This window comes from Trachypithecus francoisi, unplaced genomic scaffold, assembly GCF_009764315.1.
Source record: "Trachypithecus francoisi isolate TF-2019V2 unplaced genomic scaffold, Tfra_2.0 Lachesis_group9, whole genome shotgun sequence".
Lineage (NCBI taxonomy): Eukaryota > Metazoa > Chordata > Mammalia > Primates > Cercopithecidae > Trachypithecus > Trachypithecus francoisi.
The window spans coordinates 65,256,689-65,279,820 of record NW_022681474.1 but is presented as its reverse complement, the minus strand read 5'-3'; the positions used below and the strand labels follow the sequence as shown (position 1 = coordinate 65,279,820).

General features: G+C 44.9%; 1 protein-coding gene across 13 annotated transcripts in view; it reads left to right on the top strand.

Annotated features, from left to right (window-relative positions):
• The first annotated feature begins 2,285 nt into the window (after positions 1 to 2,285).
• CCAR1 (cell division cycle and apoptosis regulator 1) overlaps positions 2,286 to 23,132 on the top strand; it is a 79,737-nt gene continuing 58,890 nt past the window's right edge. For 3 of the 13 annotated variants that reach the window (XM_033209878.1, XM_033209877.1, XM_033209873.1), the window contains exons 1-3: positions 2,479 to 2,651; positions 3,702 to 3,823; positions 22,537 to 22,709. In XM_033209878.1, the coding sequence (XP_033065769.1) occupies positions 3,751 to 3,823; positions 22,537 to 22,709 (246 nt within the window). In that variant the 5' untranslated portion in view covers positions 2,479 to 2,651; positions 3,702 to 3,750. Of the gene's footprint in view, positions 2,679 to 3,701; positions 3,824 to 11,925; positions 11,946 to 22,536; positions 22,710 to 23,132 lie in introns of those variants that run through there. The other 10 variants (XM_033209872.1, XM_033209881.1, XM_033209885.1 and 7 more) reach the window with 8 other exon arrangements.

Genomic DNA, 23,132 nt, shown 5'->3' with positions numbered 1-23,132 from the left:
CTTTAATTTTAATTTTTTTTTTTTTTTTTTGAGATGGAGTCTTGCTCTGTCACCCAGGCTGGAGTGCAGTGGCCGGATCTCAGCTCACTGCAAGCTCCTCCTCTCGGGTTCATGCCATTCTCCTGCCTCAGCCTCCCGAGTAGCTGGGACTACAGGCGCCTGCCACCTCGCCCGGCTAGTTTTTTGTATTTTTTAGTAGAGACGGGGTTTCACTGTGTTAGCCAGGATGGTCTCGATCTCCTTACCTCATGATCTGCCCGTCTCGGCCTCCCAAAGTGCTGGGATTACAGGCTTGAGCCACCGCGTCCGGCAATTTTAATTTTTAAAAATAGAGACAGGGGTCTTGCTATGTTGCCTAGGCTGGTCTTGAACTTTTGGCTTCGAAGCAATCCTCCCATGTTAACCTCTCAAAGTGTTGGGATTACAGGTGTGAGCCACTATGCCTGTCCAGGAGAGAGACTTTCAGGATTCTTCCTCAGTGGGTTCATAGGGAAAGGAATAAACGAAGTAACATATCTCTCAAATTGGACTTTTAAAAGCCCTTTGGCTGGGAGCGGTGGCTCACGCCTGTAATCCCAGCACTTTGGGAGGCCGAGGCGGGCGGATCACGAGGTCAGGAGATCAAGACCATCCTGGCTAACACGGTGAAACCCCGTCTCTACTAAAAAATACAAAAATTTAGCCAGGCGTGGTGGCGGGCACCTGTAGTCCCAGCTACTCAGGAGGCTGAGGCAGGAGAATGGCGTGAACTCAGGAGGCAGAGCCTGCAGTGAGCCAAGATCACACCACTGCACTCCAGCCTGGGCGACAGAGCGAGACTCTGTCTCAAAAAAATAAAGAAATAGATAAAGAATGCGCAATGTGAACCATAAAATGGAATGAGTTCTGATACATGCCACAACCTGGATGAACCCTAAAATCAATGTGCTAAAACAAAGAAAATCAACACATAAAAGGCCACATATTGTATGATCCTCTTTATAGGAAATGTCTAGGACAGTATAGACAGAAATGTTAGTGGTTGGTTGCCTGAGACGGCTAAGAGCAGGGATTAGGGGGCTACTGGTTAACAGGTATGGGTTTCTTTTTCGGGTGATGTAAAGATTCTTGAAGTAGTGGTAGGGATGGTCGTACAACCTTCTGAATATACTAAAAGCCACTGAATTGTACTTTTTTTTTGAGACGGAGTTTCACTTTTGTTGCCCAGGCTGGAGTGTATTGGCGTGATCTCAGCTCACTGCAACTTCTGCCTCTTGGGTTCAAGCAATTCTCCTGCCTCAGCCCCCTGAGTAGCTGGGATTACAAGCATGCGCCACCACACCTGGCTAATTTTTGTATTTTTAGTAGAGGTGGGGTTTCACCATGTTGCCCAGGTTGGTCTTGAACTCCTGACCTCAGGTGATCCACCTGCCTCGGTCTCCCAAAGTGCTGGGATTACAGGCATGAGCCACCACACCCGGCCTCAATTGTACTTTAAGATATTTTAAATAGTGAATTGTATGTTAAGTAAATTTTATCTCAATTTTTAAGATGAATTAAGAATGTTACAGGGTATAACTAGTTCAACCATTGTGGAAGACAGTGAGGTGATTCCTCAAGGATGTATAACTAGAAATACCATTTGACCCAGCCATCCCATTGCTGGGCATATACCCAAAGGATTATAAGTCATGCTGCTATAAAGACACACGTACATGTAGGTTTATAGCGGTACTATTCACAATAGCAAAGACTTGGAACCAACCCAAATGTCCATCAATGATAGACTGGATTAAGAAAGTGTGGCACATATACACCATGGAATACTATGCAGCCATAAAAAAGGATGAGTTCGTGTCCTTTGCAGGGACATGGATGAAGCTAGAAACCATCATTCTGAGTAAACTATCCCAAGGACAGAAAACCAAACACCGCATGTTCTCACCCATAAGTGGGAACTGAACGAGAACACTTGGACACAAGGGGTAACATCACACAACCCCCATGATCTCGGGGTGGGGGGAGGGGGGATAGCATTAAGAGATATACCTAATGTAAATGACGAGTTAAGGGGTGCAGCACACCAACATGGCACATGTATACATATGTAACAAACCAGGACGTTGCGCACATGTGCCCTAGAACTTAAAGTATAATTTTAAAAAAATGTTACAGGGTATATCCTTTCTCCCAAATAATGGAACCAGATTTTAAAAAAAAAGGGAAACATAAAATGGCGCCGGCCTGACTCGGATCACGTGACCGCAATTGCTTTCCTTCCCACCCAGAGGAAAGCCCTTCCTTCAGAGCAAGCGCAAGACATATAGCCCAGCGGCTCATTGTTAAGCGAGGCCAAGGCAACCCTTAGGCGCGCTCTATTTCTCCCTCCGTAGCGAAAGGGCCAGGCGCATTGAGCGGTCAGGAGAGCGCGCACGCAGAACGTCAGCCAGTAAGCGCCGTTCCTCCGGGAGATGTGGAGGAGGGGAGCGGCGTGAAGGAAGAGGGGGAAGTTGGCGCATGCGCCTAAGGCTGACGGGTTTGAAATGGCTTCGATGTTAGCCGGGACCCGACTCAGGTGAAGGTCTGGTCCGCGCGGTTGGAGCGGTGGGCGGCGAAGCCGGGGGTCTTAACATCCTGTCGGATCTGTGGAAGGGCCAGGAGCGATCTTTTGGGTAGCGCGGCGGCCCTGGGCGGCGACGGTGGGGCTCTTGTGGGACTGGGACGGGAGGGACGCGGTCCCTTTTGTGCGGGTCGGAGCAGGCCCGGCGCGGCCAGCCCCTCCCCCACCACTCGGCACCTCAGGTGCCCCCAGCGCCCCTCAGCCTCGACATGGCGACTCCTCCGTCCCCCGCCCATTGCTCCCGAGTCGCTGCGGTTGTACCCTTCTGGCCCCTCGGCCCGGGACATCGTGGCGGGTCCCGGCGGCGTGGGTCTTGGGGAATAGAGGCTTTATCCATGAGTGGTTAACGAGCCCAGGGATCTCGAGTGTCGTGGGGCGGTGGGTTCCGCCTTCCGTCGCCGGTGGCCGGCACGGAGCTGGGACTGGAGGAAGATGGACGGCCGGGCTCCGGCCCTTGAGGGTCGCGGCGGCCGAGGATGGAGTGCGCGGGTAGAGAATCTTCGCCTTTTCTGGTTTGTCTTTGGGGGAGGGGTTTTCCCAGTGGTTCTTTAAGGGACATCCATTATCTCAACGACTTTTTCCCTCGAGATCGGGGATGGAAAAGAAGCCTCCCAAGTTCCTTCTCTACTCTGGAAAGTAGAGATGTTCGTTATTTAAATGATATCCTTAAATACCTGTGATGGGGGTCTTGTCCCAATATCCTTTATTGGTTTTAACATTACCCTGGCCTCACTCCCCAACTCATTACCAGAAGAAACACGTAGGCTGTATTTCCTGTGAATATAAAGTTGTGAACTTTTTGTTAACAATTGGGTAGATTCTGTTTAAATGTGACAATTTGTAGTCCCAGAAAGGAGTGCTTTTTGTGAGTCTCCCCCTAATGTTATCTTGTAAAATAGGACACTCTTGGTGATCTACTTGATGTAAAATGTTTTTGCTGCATATTGGATGTTCATTTGCCCTTTTTCTACTTACAGTTGTTATTTCTGCTGAAATCTGCGAAGACGTCCTTGATACATTAAACATTTCTTTCTAGTATAATATCCTTTTGTGGTATCTGTAGCTTGGTTGGACTTTAAAATGTGGATCCTTTTCTTGATAGATCGATGCTATAGAAGACAAACAAGGGAAGGTTTTTTTCCTTTTGCATCATGGCTCAGTTTGGAGGACAGAAGAATCCGCCATGGGCTACTCAGTTTACAGCCACTGCGGTATCACAGCCAGGTCAGGCTTCTAAATACATGTACTGTAAATGTTTGTGGGGAACTTGTTAAAACTAGGTGAATTAGGGCCGGGGGTGGTGGCTCCCGCCTGTTATCCTAGCACTTTGGAAAGCCGAGGAGGTGGATAACGAGGTCAGGAGTTTGAGACCAGCCTGGCCAACATAGTGAAACCCTGTCTCTACTAAAAATACTAAAATTAGCCGGGCCTGGTGGCACGCCCCCAAAATCCTAGCTACTCAGGAGGCTGAGGCAGGAGAATCCCTTGAACCCGGGAGGCGGAGGTTGCAGTTAGCCAAGATTGCGCCACTGCACTCCAGCCTGGGCGACAGAGCAATACTCCGTCTCAAAAAACAAAACAACGTGAATTAGGCTGTTCTGATATTCTGATACTGTAAAGTATTTGCAAATTGTGAATTCATTAACTTTCTCTGAAGTTCCTTTTTAAAATCCATAGATCAACTAACAAAAAAGCTGTTTTACATAGCAGTTTGGACAGTTTTGTAGTTTAATACCTTAGATTAACTTTTAATTGATTTAATTGTGTTAGAGGTTAGCCACTCATTCGAGTATACTGTATTTGGCATGTTAAGTTGTCAGTATTCATGAGTTATATTTATTTATTTATTTATTTTTTGAGACGGAGTCTTGCTCTGTCGCCCAGGCTGGAATGCAGTGGCCGGATCTCAGCTCACTGCAAGCTCCGCCTCCCGGGTTCACGCCATTCTCCTGCCTCAGCCTCCCGAGTAGCTGGGACTATAGGCGCCCGCCACCTTGCCCAGCTAGTTTTTTTTTGTATTTTTTAGTAGAGACGGGGTTTCACCGTGTTAGCCAGGATGGTCTCGATCTCCTGACCTCGTGATCCGCTCGTCTCGGCCTCCCAAAGTGCTGGGATTACAGGCTTGAGCCACCGCGCCCGGCCCTATGAGTTATATTTAAAAGTAAATGTAGGCTTGGCGGAATGGCTCATGCCTGTAATCCCGGCACTTTGGGAGGCTGAGGTGGGCGGATCACTTGAGGTCAGGAGTTCAAGAGCAGCCTGACCAACATGGAGAAACCCCCATCTCTGCTAAAAATACAAAACTGGCTGGGTGTGGTGATGCATGCCTGTAATCCCAGCTACTTGGGAGGCTGGAGCAGAAGAATCGCTTGAACCTGGGAGGCGGAGGTTACGGTGAGCCGAGATTGGCCACTGCACTCCAGCCTGGGTAACAAGAGCAAAACTCCATCTCAAAAAAAAAAATGTATTTAGGTTAGGTGAGGTGTCTCATGCCTGTAATCTCAGCATTTTGGGAGGCCAAGGTGAGTGGATCACTTGAGGTCCGGAGTTCGGAGACCAGCCTGGCTGACATGGTGAAATCCTGTGTCTACTTAAAAAATACAAAAGTTAGCTTGGCATGTTGGTGCACGCCTGTAATCCCAGCTACGCATGAGGCTGCAGCAGGAGAATTGCTTGAACTGGGGAGGCAGAGGTTGACTGAGCTGATATTGCAACGCTACACTCCAGAGTGGGTGATAAAGGGAGACTCTCCAAAAAAATTGAGACGGAGACCTTGCTTTGTTGCCCAGGTGGGTCTTGAACTTTTGGGCTCAAGTGATCCTCTCATCTTGGCCTCCTAAAGTGCTGGGCTTATAGTTGTGAACCACCAGGACTAGCCAGTTTTTTGAATTTAAAGTTGAAAATCTACATTCAGAAAAAAAATTACCTGGACCTGGTGATATGTACCTGTGGTTCTAGCTATTCAGGGAGGTTGAGGTAGAAGGATTGCTTGAGCCAGGGAGGTCAAGGTTGCAGTGAGCCATGATGGTGCCATTGTACTCCAGTCTGAGTGAAACCTGGTCTCAAAAAAGTAAAGAAAAAGAAAGAAAACCAACTGTAAAGAATTTAGTTGGCCGGGCCTGGTGGCTCACGCCTGTAATCCTAGCACTTTGGGAGGCTGAGGTGGGTGGGTCACCAGATCAGGGGATCGAGACCATCCTGGCTAACACGGTGAAACCTGTCTCTACTAAAAAAAAACACAAAAAATTAGCCAGGTGTGGTGGCGGCTACCTGTAGTCCCAGCTACTTGGGAAGCTGAGGCAGGAGAATGGCATGAACCTGGGAGGCGGAGCCTGCAGTGAGCCGAGATCGCGCCACTGCTTTCCAGCCTGGGTGAGACAGCGAGATTCCGTCTCAAAAAAGAAAAAAAAGAATGTAGTTATTAGACAAAGGAAAAAGATAGTTGTACAAGCTGCTGAGCACAGTGACTCACGCCTCGTCACCTGGGGTCGTGAGTTCGAGGCCAGCCTGATCAACATGGAAAAACCCCGTCTCTATTAAAAATACAAAATTAGCTTGGCATGGTGGCACGTGTCTGCAATCCCAACTACTCAGGAGCCTGAAGCAGGAAAATTGCTTGAACCCGGTGGAGGTTGCATTGAGCTCAGATTGCACCATTGCACTCTAGCCTGGGCAACAAGAGAGAAACTCCATCTCAAAGAAAAAAAAAAAAAAAGGTAGTTGTAAAAGCAGTAAAAACATTTACATTTTCAAAGTAAAATCAACAAGGCCTGGTGCAGTGACTCATTGTAATCCCAGCACTTTGGGAGCTGGAGGTGGACATGGCACTGAGGTCGGAAGTTCGAGACCAGCTTGACCAACACAGTGAAACCTCCTCTCTACTAAAAATACAAAAGTTGGATGGGCATGGTAGAGGTTGCAGTGAGCCAAGATGGCACCACTATACTCAAGCCTGAGCAACAGAGCAAGACTCCAGCTCAAAAAAAATAAATAAAAATAAAGTCAACCAAATGTCATTTTCAAGGTAAATAGAAAACGTTATTGAAACTGTAAATAAATTTCTTCCCAAACTTTTTAGGAAGAATTTTTTTTTGGTTATTTTTTGACTTATTTATTACATTTTAAAAGCTTTAACTCCTGTAGCTTCAGATTTTTTTACTTGAATTAAACCAGTTGTGTTTAGGGATTTCAAATAAGTTTCCCAAGAATTTTACAGAGTGAGATTTTGATTGCCTTTTAATTTGAATATATTTTTATTTTTGTTATATCTCCTACTTATTCTTTGCTGCATTTTACTTGCTTAATGTTTTTTAATTCGAGGTCAATTTTGGAGACACTGTGATCTTCTCTCTTCAGTGTTCTAAAATATGGTGGAAATGATTAGTTAATCTTGGTGACCTTTCTCCTTAAAGACGTGGAGGCCTGGCACAGTGGCTCATGTATGTAATCCCAGCACTTTGGGAGGCTGAGGCAGGAGGATCAGTTGCATCTAGGAGTTCAAGACCAGCTTGGGCAATATAGCGAAACCCATCTGCAAAAACTCAAAGATTAGCCAGGTGTGGTAGAGCACGCCTGTAGTCCCAGCTATTGGGGAGGCTGAGGCATGAAGATTGCTTTAACCTTGGGAGGTCTAGGCTACAGTGAGTTGTGGTAGTTCCACCATGTTCCAACCTGGGTGACAAGAGTGAGACCCTGTCCTAAAAAAAAAAAAAAAAAGAAATGGGTACTTCAGGGTTTTGTTTTATTTATTTATTTTTTTTGAGATGGAGTCTCAGCTCTGTTGCCCAGGCTGCAGTGCAGTGGTGTGTTCTCAACTCACTGCGAGCTCCACCTCCTGGGTTCAACCGATTCTCATGCCTCAGGCTCCGGAGTAGCTGGGACTATAGGTGTGCCACCACGCCCGGCTAACTTTGTATTTTTAGTAGAGACAGGGTTTCACTTTGTTAGCCAAGATGGTCTTGATCTCCTGACCTCGTGACCTGGCCTGCCTCAGCCTCCCAAAATGCTGGGATTACAGGCGTGAGCCACTGCGCCCGGCCTTTTTTTTTTTTTTTTTTTTGAGATGAAGTTTAGCTCTTGTTGCCCAGGCTGGAGTACAATGGTGCGATCTCGGCTTACCCCAACCTCCACCTTCCGGTTTCAAGCGATTCTCCTGCCTCAGTCTCCCAAGTAGCTGGGATTACAGGCATGTGCCACCATGCCCCACTAATTTTGTATTTTTAGTATAGACGGGATTTCTCCATTTTGATCAGGCTGGTCTCGAATTCCCAACCTCAGGTGATCCATCTGCCTTGGCCTCCCAGACTGCTGGGATTACAGACGTGAGCCACCGCGCCTGCCCTGGGTTTTGATTTTAATGAATCCTGATTCAGGAGATTGAAGGTCAACAGTTATATCTGCATGTAAATGAAATTTATATGAAATTATTATGGATATATTTAATTCAGATCCAAGTATTTCAATTTTTTTTTTTCACTATAGTGATGGGGTTTCAGTAATTTGCTCAGGCTAGTCTCGAACTGGGCTCAAGTATCATCTTGCCACAGCTGGCCCAAGTATTTTTTTTCCGTGTTAAATAATGGGAAAACAGGAATTTACTTAATTTTGATGATAACAGGAATTATTAGTCACTACTATGTCCAGAAGCAAGTACTGTGTACTTAGACTTTGGCAAATTAAGCATGTTTTGGCTGGCTTTTACTGCATATAATTTGTTTTACATTCATATGTGTATTATGCCAATAAAATAGCTATTATAATAAAATTATATTGTCTGTAGTTGTTAACATTTCTATTATTACTATTTGAATGTATGTTATAGTCTTTTTTTTTAAGATAAAGGAGACATTGAAAGTTTATAAAACTTGTCAAAGGCAAAGTCAGTAGTAAATAGAGGTGTCTCCTTTCCATATTTAGCAGTAGATATTCCAAATATAAATGATGAGAGGCTAAGGTGAGAGGATCACCTGAGTCTAGGGAGGTGGAGTCTGCAGTGAGCCTTGATCATGCCCTTGCACTCCAGTCTGGGCAACAGAGTGATACTGTTTCAAAAAAAAAAAAAGGCAGCTATTGAAATATGCCAGCTATATTAGTATTCTGTTGTTTTGTTGTTGTTGTTTGGTTGGTTGGTTTCTTTGAGACAGCATCTTGTCTGCCAGGCTGGAGTATAGTAGTGTGGTGTGATCATGGCTCACTGCAGCCTCAACCTCCCGGACCCAAGTAATCTTCCTGCCTCAACCTCCCAAGTAGCTGGGACTATAGGCACATGCCACTATGCCTGACTCATTTTTTGTTTATAGAGACAGGGTCTCCCTGTGTTGCCCAGGCTGAACTGGACTAAAGTGATCCTCTCACCTTGACTTATTGGGATTGCAGGCGTGAGCCACCACACCCAGCTTGCACTTTATACTTAGATAACTGCATCAGTAGTTATCTCTTGCTTACAGCTTTCATGCCAAATTATCAGGGCCATTCTTGCCGCCGTTCTTTTTTTTTTTTTCTGTTTGTTTGTTTTTGAGATGGAGTCTCCCTCTGTCTCCCAAGCTGGAGTACAGTAGCGCCATCTCTGCTCACTTCAAGCTCCACCTCCCAGGTTCATGCCATTCTCCTGCCTTAGCCTGCTGAGTAGCTGGGACTACAGGCACCCGCCACCATGCCTGGCTAATTTTTGTATTTTTAGTAGAGATGGAGTTTCACCATGTTAGCCAGGATGGTCTTGATCTCCTGATCTCATGATCCGCCCACCTCGGCCTCCCAAAGTGCTGGGATTACAGGTGTGAGCCACTGCGCCTGGCTCTTGACATTCTTAAACCTTTGTATCCTAATCCACAGTGCTTACCACAGATCCTCACTTCCCTAAGGAAGCTTTTCTCTTCCCATCTCTGTCTTGATGGTGATACTCTATCTTTAGTATTATTTTAAATTCTAACTGCTTGCTTTTGTTTTTCTCTCTTAGTTACTATATATGATACTTCTTATTTTTCCTCCAGCTCCAGTGCATCCATCAGATGTGATGTTCCTAAAACATAATTTCTGTCAAAATCACAGAATTTTGGCTGGGCATGGTGGCTCGTGCCTGTAATCCCAGCACTTTGGGAGGCCAGCGCAGGCAGATCACAAGGTCAGAAGTCCAAGACCAGCCTGGCCAACATGATGAAACCCCGTCTCTACTAAAAATACAAAATTAGCCGGACATGGTGGCAGGCGCCTGTAATCCCAGCTATTCGGGAGGCTGAGGCAGGAGAATCACTTGAACCTAGAGGTGGAGGCTGCGGTGAGCCCACATTGCGCCATTTCACTCCAGCCTGGGCGATGAGCAAGACTACCTCTCAAAAAAAAAAAGAAATCACAGAATTTTTTTCAAAGCTGGATCAGACCTAAACTAGATTTTTTTCTTTTTTTTGAGATAGAGTCTCGCTCTGTCACCCAGGCTGGAGTGCAGTGGCACGATCTGGGCTCACTTCAGTCTTCGCCTCCCAGGTTCAAGTGATTCCTGTGCCTCAGCCTTTGGGACTGTAGCTGGGACTACAGGTGTGTGCCACCACTCCAGCTAATTTTTTGGGTTTTATTTTTAGTAAAGATGGGGTTTTGCCATCTTTCCCAGGCTGGTCTTGAATTCCTAAGCTCAGACAATCCGCCCATCGTGGCCTCCCAAAGCTAAGCTACATTCTGTCCCAACTTAATTCTCTAACAGATGAGGAAATTGAGGACAAGGACCGTGAAAAAAATTTGTTAGGTCTCACAGGAGGTCATAGCAGAGTCAGTGTCAGGACCTCAGAATTGTGGTTCATTTTATCTTCTATTTCTTCATTCTCACATTCATCTGCAGAAGTATCTTCAAGGAGTTTTAGAATACAGTTCAGATTCTAGGGTGGTATTCAAGGTCTTATTTTTCTGGCCCTATTTTTCATTTCTCTCAGCCCTTGAAATATATTCTTTTTTTTTTTTTTGAGACGGAGCCTCGCTCTGTCGCCCAGGCTGGAGTGCAGTGGCCGGATCTCAGCTCACTGTAAGCTCCGCCTCCCGGGTTTAGGCCATTCTCCTGCCTCAGCCTCTGGAGTAGCTGGGACTACAGGCGCGTGCCACCTCGCCCGGCTAGTTTTTTTTTGTATTTTTTAGTAGAGACGGAGTTTCACTGGGTTAGCCAATATGGTCTCGATCTGCTGACCTCGTGATCCACCCGTCTCGGCCTCCCAAAGTGCTAGGATTACAGGCTTGAGCCACTGCCCCCGGCCAGAAATATATTCTTAATATTTACCCTATTTTTTCATATCCTACCTGAAGTGCTATGATACGTCTTCAGTGACAGCCATTCTTGGGACCAGAGCTTTTAGTTTTGAAAATTTCTGTTGTGTAAAAAGACATTGAGATAAATGGCCAGTGACTCACCAGTCAATGACCAGTCAATCAGATCTTTAGCCCTTAGATCAATTATCTTGTTTTTTTGATCGTGGAGTCTTGTTCTGTCTGCTCAGGCTGGAGTCTGTCTCACTCTGCCTAGGCTGGAGTTCAGTGGTATGATCTCAGCTCACTCTAACTTCCGCCTCCAGGGTTCAAGCAATTCTCCTGCCTCAGCCTCCTGAATATCTGGGGCTATAGGCTTGCCACCATACCCGGCTGATTTTTGTATATTTAGTAGAGACAGGATTTCGCCATGTGGTACAGGCTGCTTTTGAACTCCTGACCTCAGTTGATCCACAGGCCTTCTTCTTCCAAAATGCTGGGATTACAGGTGTGAGCCCCTGTGCCCGGCCTTAGATCAATTATTGAATATAGAAGTACCTTCAGTATATTTGATGAAAAACATTTACATGTGTATGTGTATTTAAACCAGTAAAATACGGAGGTGGATTTACCAGATTCAGACCAATTCTCACCCGTTTCATATATTTTTGTAAACATCCATTTATTTCATTTTTTGTTTTTTAATCTTTTTGGCTAAGGGAAGAAGACATCCAAAAATAAACCTGGAGGGTTATTTTTGGTTGTTTTTGTTTGTTTTTTGAGACAGGGTCTCACTTTGTTGCCCAGACTGGTCTCAAATTTCTGCCTTCAAGGGATCACTTAGCCTGTGAATGGTGTCTTCAACTGCCTAAGGGGATTGACCAACAGTTATTTGAATTGTAGTAAGAAGAGGCTATTGCCAAGAGTACTAGTCATGGCTTCCAAAGGACTTCTGAGAGCAGAAGAGCTGTCATCTGTTATAACATTATAGAAAGTATAAGAACCTCATATAACAATAAGGCTTTTCTTTTTCCTTATAGAATAGCACTTTCCAGCCCGGACGCGGTGGCTCTCGCCTGTAATCCCAGCACTTTGAGAGGCCAAGAGGGGTGGATCGCCTGAGGTCAGGATTTCGAGACCCACCCGGCCAACCTGGTGAAACCCTGTCTCTACTAAAAATACAAAAATAAGCTGGGCGTGGTGGTGGGCGCCTGTAATCCCAGCTACTTGGGAGGCTGAGGCAGGAGAATCACTTGAACCCAGGAGGCAGAGGTTGCAGTGAGCGGAGATCACGCCATTGCACTCCAACCTGGACGACAGAGCTGGACTCTGTCTCAAAAAAAAAAAAAAGAATAGCACTGTCCAATAAGTAGAACCTTTTTTTTTTTTTTTTTTTCAGTATAAGCTCTAGGGTATATGTGCACAACGTGCAGGTTTGTTACATATGTATACATGTGCCATGTTGGTGTGCTGCACCCGTTAACTTGTCATTTACGTTAGGTATCTCTCCTAATGCTATCCCTCCCCCCACCCCCTCCCCACAATAGGACCCGGTGTGTGATGCTCCCCTTCCTGTGTTCAAGTGATCTCATTGTTGAATTCTCACCTATGAATGAGAACATGCGGTATTTGGTTTTCTGTTCTTGTGATAGTTTGCTGAGAATGATGGTTTCCAGCTGCATCCATGTCCCTACAAAGGACACGAACTCATCCTTTTTTATGGCTGCATAGTATTCCATGGTGTATATGTGCCACATTTTCTTAGTCCAGTCTGTCACTGATGGACATTTGAGTTGATTCCAAGTCTTTGCTATTGTGAATAGTGCTGCAATAAACATAAGGTAGAACTTTTCTATGGTAATGAGCATGTGCTATATCTGTATTGTATAATATGATACCCACTAACTACATGTGACTATTAAGCCCCTGAAATATACTTAGTGTAACTGAGGAACTGAAATTGTAATTTTATGTTAATTTTTATTAATTTAAATGAAACAGCCACATGTGTTTGGTGGGTAGTAAATTGTACAATACAGTTATATAAGATCATAACACTTGTAGTATGTTGTATTTAAAATATTATTTTGTAGCCAGGCGTAGTGACTTACTCTTGTAATCCCAGCACTTTGAGAGGGTTACTTGATTCCAGGAGTTTAAGACCAATGTGGTGGCACATGCTGGTAGTCCCTCAGGAGGTTGAGTCAGGAGGATTGAGCAAAACTCCATCTAAGTACAAAAACGTTTCTTGGGTCAGTTTGAAATTTTGAATTTTAAAGTCTTTAAAAATTTATTTTTATTTTTTTCTTCTTTTCTTTTTTTGAGACGGAGTCTCCCTCTGTCACCCAGGCTGGAGTGCAGTGGCGCGATCTTGACTCACTGCAAACTCCGCCTCCCGGGTTCACGCCATTCTCCTGCCTCAGCCTCCCGTGTAGCTGGGACTACAGGCGCCTGCCACCGCTCCCGGCTAATTTTTTTTGTATTTTTAGTAGAGACGGGGTTTCACGTGTTAGCCAGGATGGTCTCGATCTCTTGACCTGGCAATCCACCTGTCTCAGCCTCCCAAAGTGCCGGGATTACAGGCGTGAGCCACCGCGCCTGGCCTAAAAATTTATTTTTAGAGCGGGGTCTTACTATGTTGCTTAGGCTGGATTTGAACTTTTGAGGTGGAAGCAGCCCTCCTGCCTTAGGCCCCTGTGTGCACCAACATGCTCCACAAGATTTTGAATTTTATTCATTGTTTCAGAAAGATGAGTCACCTTTTTTTTTTTTTTTTACTGAGATGGAGTTTAGCTCTTGTCACCCAGGCTGGAGTGCAGTTGTGCAATCTCGGCTCACTGCAACCTCTGCCTCCCGTGTTCAAGCGATTCTTCTGCCTCAGCCTCCTGAGTAGCTGGGATTACAGGCACGCGTGCCACCACACCCGGCTAATTTTTCTTTCTTTTTTTTTTTTTTTTGAGACGGAGTCTCGCTCTGTCACCCAGGCTGGAGTGCTGTGGCCGGATCTCAGCTCACTGCAAGCTCTGCCTCCCGGGTTCACGCCATTCTCCTTCCTCAGCCTCCCGGGTAGCTGGGACTACAGGCGCCGCCATCTCGCCCGGCTACTTTTTTGTAGTTTTTAGTAGAGACGGGGTTTCACCTTGTTAGCCAGGATGGTCTCGATCTCCTGACCTCGTGATCCGCCTGTCTCGGCCTCCCAAAGTGCTGGGATTACAGGTTTGAGCCACCGCGCCCGGCCAATTTTTCTATTTTTAGTAGAGACGGGGTTTCACCATGTTGGTCAGGCTGGTCGCACACTCCTAACCTGGTGATCCACTCGTGTCGGCCTCCCTAAGTGCTGGGATTACAGGCGTGAGCCGCTGCACCCAGCTCCTCTTTTGTGTTTTAATTATACCTTGTGGTCAATAAGTAATTATGTTAATAGTATATTATAACGTGTATTTTAGTCATATGAAACTGATTGTAGTTTTTAAAAAATAATATATGTATACATACTTTTTTTTTTTTTTTGAGATGGAGTCTGGCTTTGTCACCCAAGCTGGAGTGCAATGGCGGGATCTCAGCTCACTGCAGCCTCCATCTCCTGGGTTCAAGCGATTCTCCTGCCTCAGCCTCCCGAGTAGCTGGGACTACAGGCACGTGCCACCATGCCCAGCTAATTTTTGTATTTTTAGTAAAGACAGGGTTTCACCATTTTGGCCAGGATAGTTTCGATCTCTTCACCTCATGATCCGCCCGCCTCAGCCTCCCAAAGTGCTGGGATTACAGGTGTGAGCCATTGCGCCTGGCCAAAAAAGAATATATTTTTATCCTTAAAAGTGGTTTGGGCGGATCACGAGGTCAGGAGATCGAGACCATCCTGGCTAACACAGTGAAACCCCGTCTCTACTAAAAATACAAAAAACTAGCCGGGCGAGGTGGCGGGCGCCTGTAGTCCCAGCTACTCGGGAGGCTGAGGCAGGAGAATGGCGTGAACCCGGGAGGCGGAGCTTGCAGTGAGCCCGGCCACTGCACTCCAGCCCCGGCGACAGAGCGACACTCCGCCTCAAAAAAAAAAAAAAAAAAAAAAAAGTGGTTTCAGAAAACTTAGCCCTTACTTTTTTAATTTAATTTTTTGAGACAGGGCCTCACTCTGTCACACAGGCCGGAGTACAGTGGTGCAATCACGGCTCACTGTAGCGTTGATACCCTGGGCTCAGGTGATCCACCCACCTTGGCCTCCTGGGTAGCTGGGACTACAGGTGTGCGCCACCATGTACTACCAATTTTTTAATATTTTTCATAGAGACAGGGTTTTGCCTTGTTGCCCAGTCTGCCCTCAAATTCCTGGGCTCAAGCAGTCTGCTTACCCTGGCCTCCCAAATTGCTGAGATTACAAATATGAGCCACTGTGCCTGGCCTAAATTTTATTTAGCAGATAGCCTGTGGTCATTTAGGTCTCATTTCATTTAGTTATTTGTGATATAAATACATAGTGATAAGTATCTATTGTGATTGTGATATGGGACCTTTGACAATCATATTGAATGAGGTGAAAGTAAAGGATCAGAGTGCTTCAACATATATAATTGGAAAAGATGTTCACGTGTTTGGCTGTTTATGTATGTGAGGGAGATTAAATCAGAGATTAATAACTTTGTACTTTGCAGATGACAGAATTACTTTCAGAATGTTGATTCTAATAATTCACATTGAGTGCCGAATGCATGTATAAAAATATTTAAGGCTTCTCAAATGTCCACAAAGGGAAGCGTTAATAAATATTTAATGAAATACACTTCATTGAAACTAAAGTCTCAAGTATAAGTGATTTAGAAAAGAACTGTTATATATTTATAAAAGATATAATCACATTCACAGTGATTTCACAGAATTTGAATAAGTACCTAGTGGTGTGAAGCAACTACTCTACTGCAGTGTAAGTTATCTTCCCATCAATTTTTCCTAGCAGTCAAACTCTTCATTACCCGTTAAATTGTCTTTTTGTTTTGTTTTGTAGAGTCTTGCTCTGTCACCCAGTCTGGAGTGCAGTGGCACAATCTCGGCTTACTGCAACTTCTACCTCCTGGGTTCAAGCAAGTACCTCAGCCTCTGAAGAAGCTGGGATGACAGGCATGGGCCATCACGCCTGGCTAATTTTTGTATTTTGAGTAGAGATGGGGTTTTGCCATATTGGCCAGGCTGGTCTCGAACTCCTGGCCTCAAGCAGTTCACCCACCTTGGCCTCCCAAAGTGCTGGGATTACAGGCATGAGCCACAGTACCTAGCTAAAATTGTCTTGTTTCTAACTCATCACATGGACTGTCAGGTATAGAAAAGAGATGTGTGGGTATTGGATGTCATCTCACCTATTTGGTTCTGGACTGTTTTATGCTGCCAGAATACAGAACACCCAGAAAAATTATAAGAAAAAATAGACATTCTGCGATTTTGGCTCTGAGCACTTCTGCTTTGGCAACTGTCAATACTTCCAGGATTGTGGGAGTTGGTACCAGCAGAGTGAAACAGCAAATCTAAGGCCGTGGTTCAGGTGTATGAAAGTGATGTTATGATACTTATACTTGAATCACTGATTTTAAAATGTCAGATGCAGAACATGCCAATTTTAATTTATTAACGTGCCAATTTAGATTATTAGAATTTAAAATACTAATAATTTTTTCTAGGGTCTTGTTCCTATTTACATGATAATTTTTTTTCTATTGCCAGAACAGTTTTTTTTGTTTGTTTGTTTGAGGCACAGTCTTGCTCTGTCGCCCAGGCTGTAGTGGAGTGGCGCCATCTCAGCTCACTGCAACCTCCGCCTCCCTAGTTCAGGCTGTTCACCTGCCTCAGCCTCCTGAGTAGCTGGTACTACAACTGTGCACCACCATGCCCAGCTAATTTTTATATTTTTAGTAGAGATGGGGTTTCACCACGTTGGCCAGGCTGGTCTCAAACTCCTGTCCTCAGGTGATCTGCCCGCCTCAGCCTCCCAGAGTGCTGGGATTACAGGTGTGAGCCACCATGCCCAGCCAGAACAGTTGTTCTTAGCCTTTCTTGGGCCTATATATAATCCTTTTGAAAATCAGATGACAGCTATGGATTTATCTTCCATTTTGCATACAGTTTCAGGAAATTATCCTACCTTTTAGAACCTATGCACTATCCAGGCATGGTGGCGTGTGACTGTAGGCCCAGTTGCTTGGGATGCTGAAGCGAGAGGATTGCTTGAACCCAGGAGTTCAAGGCTGCAGTGAGCTAAGATTGCACCACCACCTTCCATCCTGGATAACAGTGTAACTACATGTCTGAAAAAAAAGTGATAGAACCTGTGCCCTACATTTTGATACACTATTTTTTCTGTATTCTCATTGCAGTTAACCTCATTTTGAATTAATATTGGTGTTAAGATATTCCCCAGGTCTTTCTATTTAAATTCATTTTATTGGTCCTTGTTTTATCCTTTCTCCCTACCTATGACATCTGACTTATCTTAAAAATAGTTAAAAGAGAAAATAGGCCAGGCACCATGGCTCATACCTATAATCCCAGCATTTTGGGAGGCCAAGGTGGATGGATTGCTTGAGCCCAGAAATTCAACACCAGCCTGGGCAACATAGTGGGACCCTATCTCTACAGAAAATATCAAAAATTAGCCAGGCATGGTGGAATGTGCCTGTAGTCCCACCTCCTCAGGAGGCTGAGGGAGGAGGATCACCTGAGTTTGGGAGGTTGAGGCTGCAGTGAGCCAAGATTCTGCCACTGTACTCGAGCTTGTGTGACAGAGTGAGACCCTGTCTCAAAAAAATAAAAGAAAAAATGAAAAATTTAGTGTTGTAATGATTAGCACTGTGTATTTAGGGCATTTGTTTTTTTTTGTTTTTTGTTTTTTGTTTTGAGATGGAGTCTCGCTCTGTCGCCCGGGGCTGGAGTGCAGTGGCCGGATCTCAGCTCACTGCAAGCTCCGCCTCCCAGGTTCACGCCATTCTCCTGCCTCAGCCTCCGGAGTGGCTAGGACTACAGGCGCCCGCCACCTTGCCCGGCTAGTTTTTTGTATTTTTTAGTAGAGACAGAGTTTCACCGTGTTAGCCAGGATGGCCTCGATCTCCTGACCTCGTGATCCGCCTGTCTCGGCCTTCCAAAGTGCTGGGATTACAGGCTTGAGCCACCGTGCCCGGCCTTATTTAGGACATTTGTAAAGTTTTCTTTTCACTGTGGATTCTTCTCTTTCTTTAAATTTTGAAATTTTGGTTTTGGCCTGAAATCCCAGCACTTTGGGATACACAGGCAGAAGGATCACTTGAGGCCAGGACACTTGAGACCAGCCTGGGCAATATAGCAAGACCTCATCTCTATTATAATAAGAATTTTTAAAATGTATTTACTTTTTATTTTTGTCGAGATCAAGTCCTGCTTTGTCACCCAGGGTGGAGTGCAGTGGCATGATTTTGGCTTACTACACCTCCTGGGTTCAAGTGATTCTCCTGCCTTAGCCTCCCGAGTAGCTGGGATGACAGGCTCACGCCACCACACCTGGCTAATTTTTATATTTTTAGTAGAGACAAGGTTTCACCATGTTGGCCATGCTGGTCTCAAACTCCTGACCTCAGGTGATGCACCCCGCTCAGCCTCCCAAAGTGCTGGGGTTACAGGTGTGAGCCACCACGCTGAGGTTTTTTTAAAAACATTTTTTTAAATTATTGTTTTTGCAGAGGATAATTTTGAATTTTTAAAAATTCTAAATATGATTCCTAGGATTTTTTTTCTTATTTTGTTATTTTTTGTTTTATTTTAAATGAAATTAGACTTTTTAAATAGTTGATTATAAACCTCAAACTTTGAACAAATTTTTGTGATGTTCAAGAGTAGGGTACCTTCCTTTGGTCGGTTTATTAAAGCTCTTTTTTTTTTTTTTTGAGACAGAGTCTTGCCCTGTCGCCCAGGCTGGAGTGCAGTGGCCGGATCTCAGCTCACTGCAAGCTCCGCCTCCCAGGTTTACGCCATTCTCCTGCCTCAGCCTCCTGTGTAGCTGGGACTACAGGCGCCCGCCACCTCGCCCAGCTAGTTTTTTGTATTTTTTAGTAGAGACGGGGTTTCACCGCGTTAGCCTGGATAGTCTCGATCTCCTGACCTCGTGATCCGCCCGTCTCGGCCTCCCAAAGTGCTGGGATTACAGGCTTGAGCCACCGTGCCTGGCCTATTAAAGCTCTTTATTCTGTTTTTATAAAGCACAAATTGTTCTTTCTGTAGAGTTAATAACTAATAGTTACAAAGCAGCATTTTTTTCAGACTGTTTTCAGATACAAGCAAGATAGTTTGGGGAAGGATGTGTTCCAAGAGCAAATACTGGTTTTTATGGCCTCTTGGTTTTTTCCCCCTGGATACCATTGAGAAAATTCGGCTGATGCCTGTAATCCTAACACTTTGGGAGCCTAAGGAAGGAGGATCGCTTGAACCCAGGAGTTCAAGACCAGCCTGGGCAACATTAATGAGATTCCATTTCTTTTTTTTTTTTTTTGACACAGAGTCTGACTGTGTTACCCAGGCTAGAGTGTAGTGTTAAAATCTTGGCTCACTGCAGCCTCTGCCCCACCGGTTTAAGCGATTCTCGTGCCTCAGCCTCCTGAGGTGTAATTCAGTTTAATTCAACTAAATTACGTAAAGTAGTTACAATGAAGCATAAACGCATTTAATTCCTGCGTTTAATTCAGTTTCCTGAACTTAGCCTCAGATACCATTTTTTTCAATATTTATTGCCCCACGGAGCTAGTGGTCGTTTTTCTAGGAGATGGGTTTTTGGGAAGGTCAGTGCTAGACCATAATTTTTTTTTTTTTTGAGGCAGAGTCTCGCTCTGTCGCCCAGGCTGAGGTGCAGTGGCCGGATCTCAGCTCACTGCAAGCTCCGCCTCCCGGGTTTACACCATTATCCTGCCTCAACCTCCAGAGTAGCTGGGACTACAGGCACCCGCCACCTTACCTGGCTAGTTTTTTTTTTTTTGTATTTTTTAGTAGAGATGAGGTTTCACCGTGTTAGCCAGGATGTAGACCATAACTTTTACCTGAAGTTTCTGCATTTAATGGAATTGAGTAAAAGGATCAAGTAAAACCGTTATCATATTCTCCTCAGTGTGTAGCCTTCTCTAAGCATACATTAAACATTTAAGTACCAAAGTCTATCATTTTGAGCCCCTCTCCCCAATTATTTGGCCTTAGCAAATTATCATTTTAAGTCACTACATGGTGAAATGTTTTTGTTTTTTTTTTTTTTTTTGAGACGGAGTCTCGCTCTGTCACCCAGGCTGGAGTGCAGTGGCCAGATCTCAGCTCACTGCAAGCTCCGCCTTCCGGGTTCACGCCATTCTCCTGCCTCAGCCTCCCGGGTAGCTGGGACTACAGGCGCCGCCACCTCGCCCGGCTAGTTTTTTTGTATTTTTAGTAGAAACGGGGTTTCACCGTATTAGCCAGGATGGTCTCGATCTCCTGACCTCGTGATCCGCCCGTCTCGGCCTCCCAAAGTGCTGGGATTACAGGCTTGAGCCACCGCGCCCGGCCGTGAAATGTTTTTTAATTTCTCAGTATAGTAGTGTACACTAACTAAAACCTCTTGGTGGCCAGTTGTGGTGGCTCACACTCGTAATCCCAGTACTTTGGGAGAATGAAGAAGGTGGATTGCTTGAGCCTAGGAGTTCAAGACCAGCCTGGGAGACATAAGGGGATCACTTCTCTACCAGAAATTTAAAAATTAGCAGGATGTGGTGGCTTGCACCTGTAGTCCCACCTACTCGTAAGGCTGAGGTGGGAGGATCACTTGAACCTGGGGAGGTCAAGGCTTCCATAAGCTGTATTTGCACAACTACACTTCAGCCTTAGTGACAAAGTGAGACTGTGTCTCAAAAACACAAACCCTTTTTGTGCTTTTTTTTTTTTCTTCAATATTGAGAGGTAGAGTTTCACTCTGTGAAAATCCCTCATAGGATTATGGCTCACTGCAGCCTGGAATGTCTGGGCTCAAGTGATCCTCTCATCTCAGCATCCTGAGTAGAATGGTCCTCCTATCTCAGCTCCCAGAGCAGGTGGGGCTACAGGTACCTGCCTCTGTGTGTGGCTCATTTTTTAAAATCTTTATAGAGATGAGATCTCACTTTGTTGCCCAGGTTGGTCTCAGACTCCTGGGCCCAAGTGATCCTCCCACTTTAGCCTCCCAAAGAGCTGGAATTACAGATAGGAGCCACCTTGTCCAGCCTACATTTTTTTTTTCAAAGACTAGACAAGCATTATAATGAAAAGGAGAAAAGAGTAGAATAAGGAGTTCAGTCAGTAACTGAACAACCAGTTTAGATAATTCATTACCTTTGGACCAGGCTTTTTGTGCTTAAGTGTTGTTTTTGTCTGTTTTTTTTTTCTTTCTTTTTTTTTTTTTTGAGATGGAGTCTCACTCTGTTGCCCAGGCTGGAGTCCAGTGGTGATCTCAGCTCACTGCAACCTCTGGCTTCCAGGTTTAAGCGATTCTCCTGCCTTAGCCTCCTGAGTAGCTGGTACTACAGGCATATGCCACCATGCCCAGTTAATTTTTGTATTTTTAGTAGAGACAGGGTTTCACTGTGTTGGCCAGGCTGGTCTCGAACTCCTGACCTCAGGTGATCCTCCCACCTTGGTTTCCCAGAGTCTTGGGATTACAAGCATATGCCACTATCCCCCAGCCAGTTTTAGTCTTTTTTAAAATTAGAAATTTTTCCTGACATGTAAAAATCCTATGTATTTATGGTATACGTATACAATTACTTAATACCAAAGTTTTATAGATATATATAAAGTCTTAATGTATATATATGTCATGGAATGGCTAAATCAAGCTATTTAACGTGCATTACTTCACATACTTTTGTTGTGAGAAGACTTAAAAGTCTGCTCTCTTCTCAATGTTTACATATATAGTGTATTGTTATTAACTGTAGTCAACATGATGTACACTGGGTATCTTGAACATTCCTCCTAACTGAAACCTTTGACCAATGTGTGCCCAATCCTGCCCTGGGCCCCACAGCCTCTTTTAACCACCATTTTACTCTGTTTCTCGTAATTTTTTTTTTTTTTTTTTGAGACGGAGTCTCACTCTGTCGCCCGGGCTGAAGTGCAGTGGCCGTTTCTCAGGTCACTGCAAGCTCCGCCTCCCGGGTTTATGCCATTCTTCTGCCTCAGCCTCCCGAGTAGCTGGGACTACAGGCGCCCGCCACCTCGCCCGGCTAGTTTTTTGTATTTTTTAGTAGAGACGGGGTTTCACTGTGTTAGCCAGGATGGTCTCGATCTCCTGACCTCGTGATCCACCCGTCTCGGCCTCCCAAAGTGCTGGGATTACAGGCTTGAGCCACCGCGCCCGGCCTTACTCTGTTTCTCTTAGTTTGACTTTCTTACACTCCACATATGAGATCATGCAATATTCTTTCTGTACCTGGCTTATTTCACTTAACATAATGTCTTTCAAGGTTCATACGTGGTGCAAATTACAGGATATTCTTCTTAAAGCTGACTAGTATTCCCTTGTGGATATATACCACATTTTCTTTATCCAGTGGTTCACTGATGGACACTTAGGTTGATTCCATATCTTGATTATTGTGAATAGTGCTGGAGTGAACATGGGTGTGCAGATATCTCTTCTGTGTACTTTTTTCATATTTTTTATATTCTTCATAATCTTGATTTTTATGTTTACCTTTTTGATTTCATTTTAGCTGCACTGGGTGTTCAACAGCCATCACTCCTTGGAGCATCTCCTACCATTTACACACAGCAAACTGCATTGGCGGCAGCAGGCCTTACCACACAAACTCCAGCAAACTATCAGTTAACACAAACTGCTGCATTGCAGCAACAAGCCGCAGCTGCAGCAGCTGCATTACAACAGGTAAATCTTTAATAGGTCTTATTATTTGATGTAGAAAACTTTATGAAATCTGAGTAGCTAGCATTGCTACCTTCATTTGATAGGTAGTGAAGAGTTATGTGTTTTTATTATGCTTATTTATTTTTCTGGTGATGAATATTATATCTGACCAGCATATATAGGGAAGAATAGTTGGGCCAGGCATGGTGGCTCATGCCTGTAATGCCAGCATTTTAAGAGACTGAGGTGGGAGGATTGTCTGAGCCCGGGAATTTGAGACCAGCCTGGGCAGCATGGTGAGACAGCATCTGCAGAAAAAAGGAGAATTAGCCAATGTGGTGAAGGACGCATGTGGTCCCAGCTGCTTGGGAGGTTGAGGTGGGAGGATTGATTGAGCATTGGGAGGTTGAGGCTGCAGTAAACTGAGATTGTACCACTGCACTC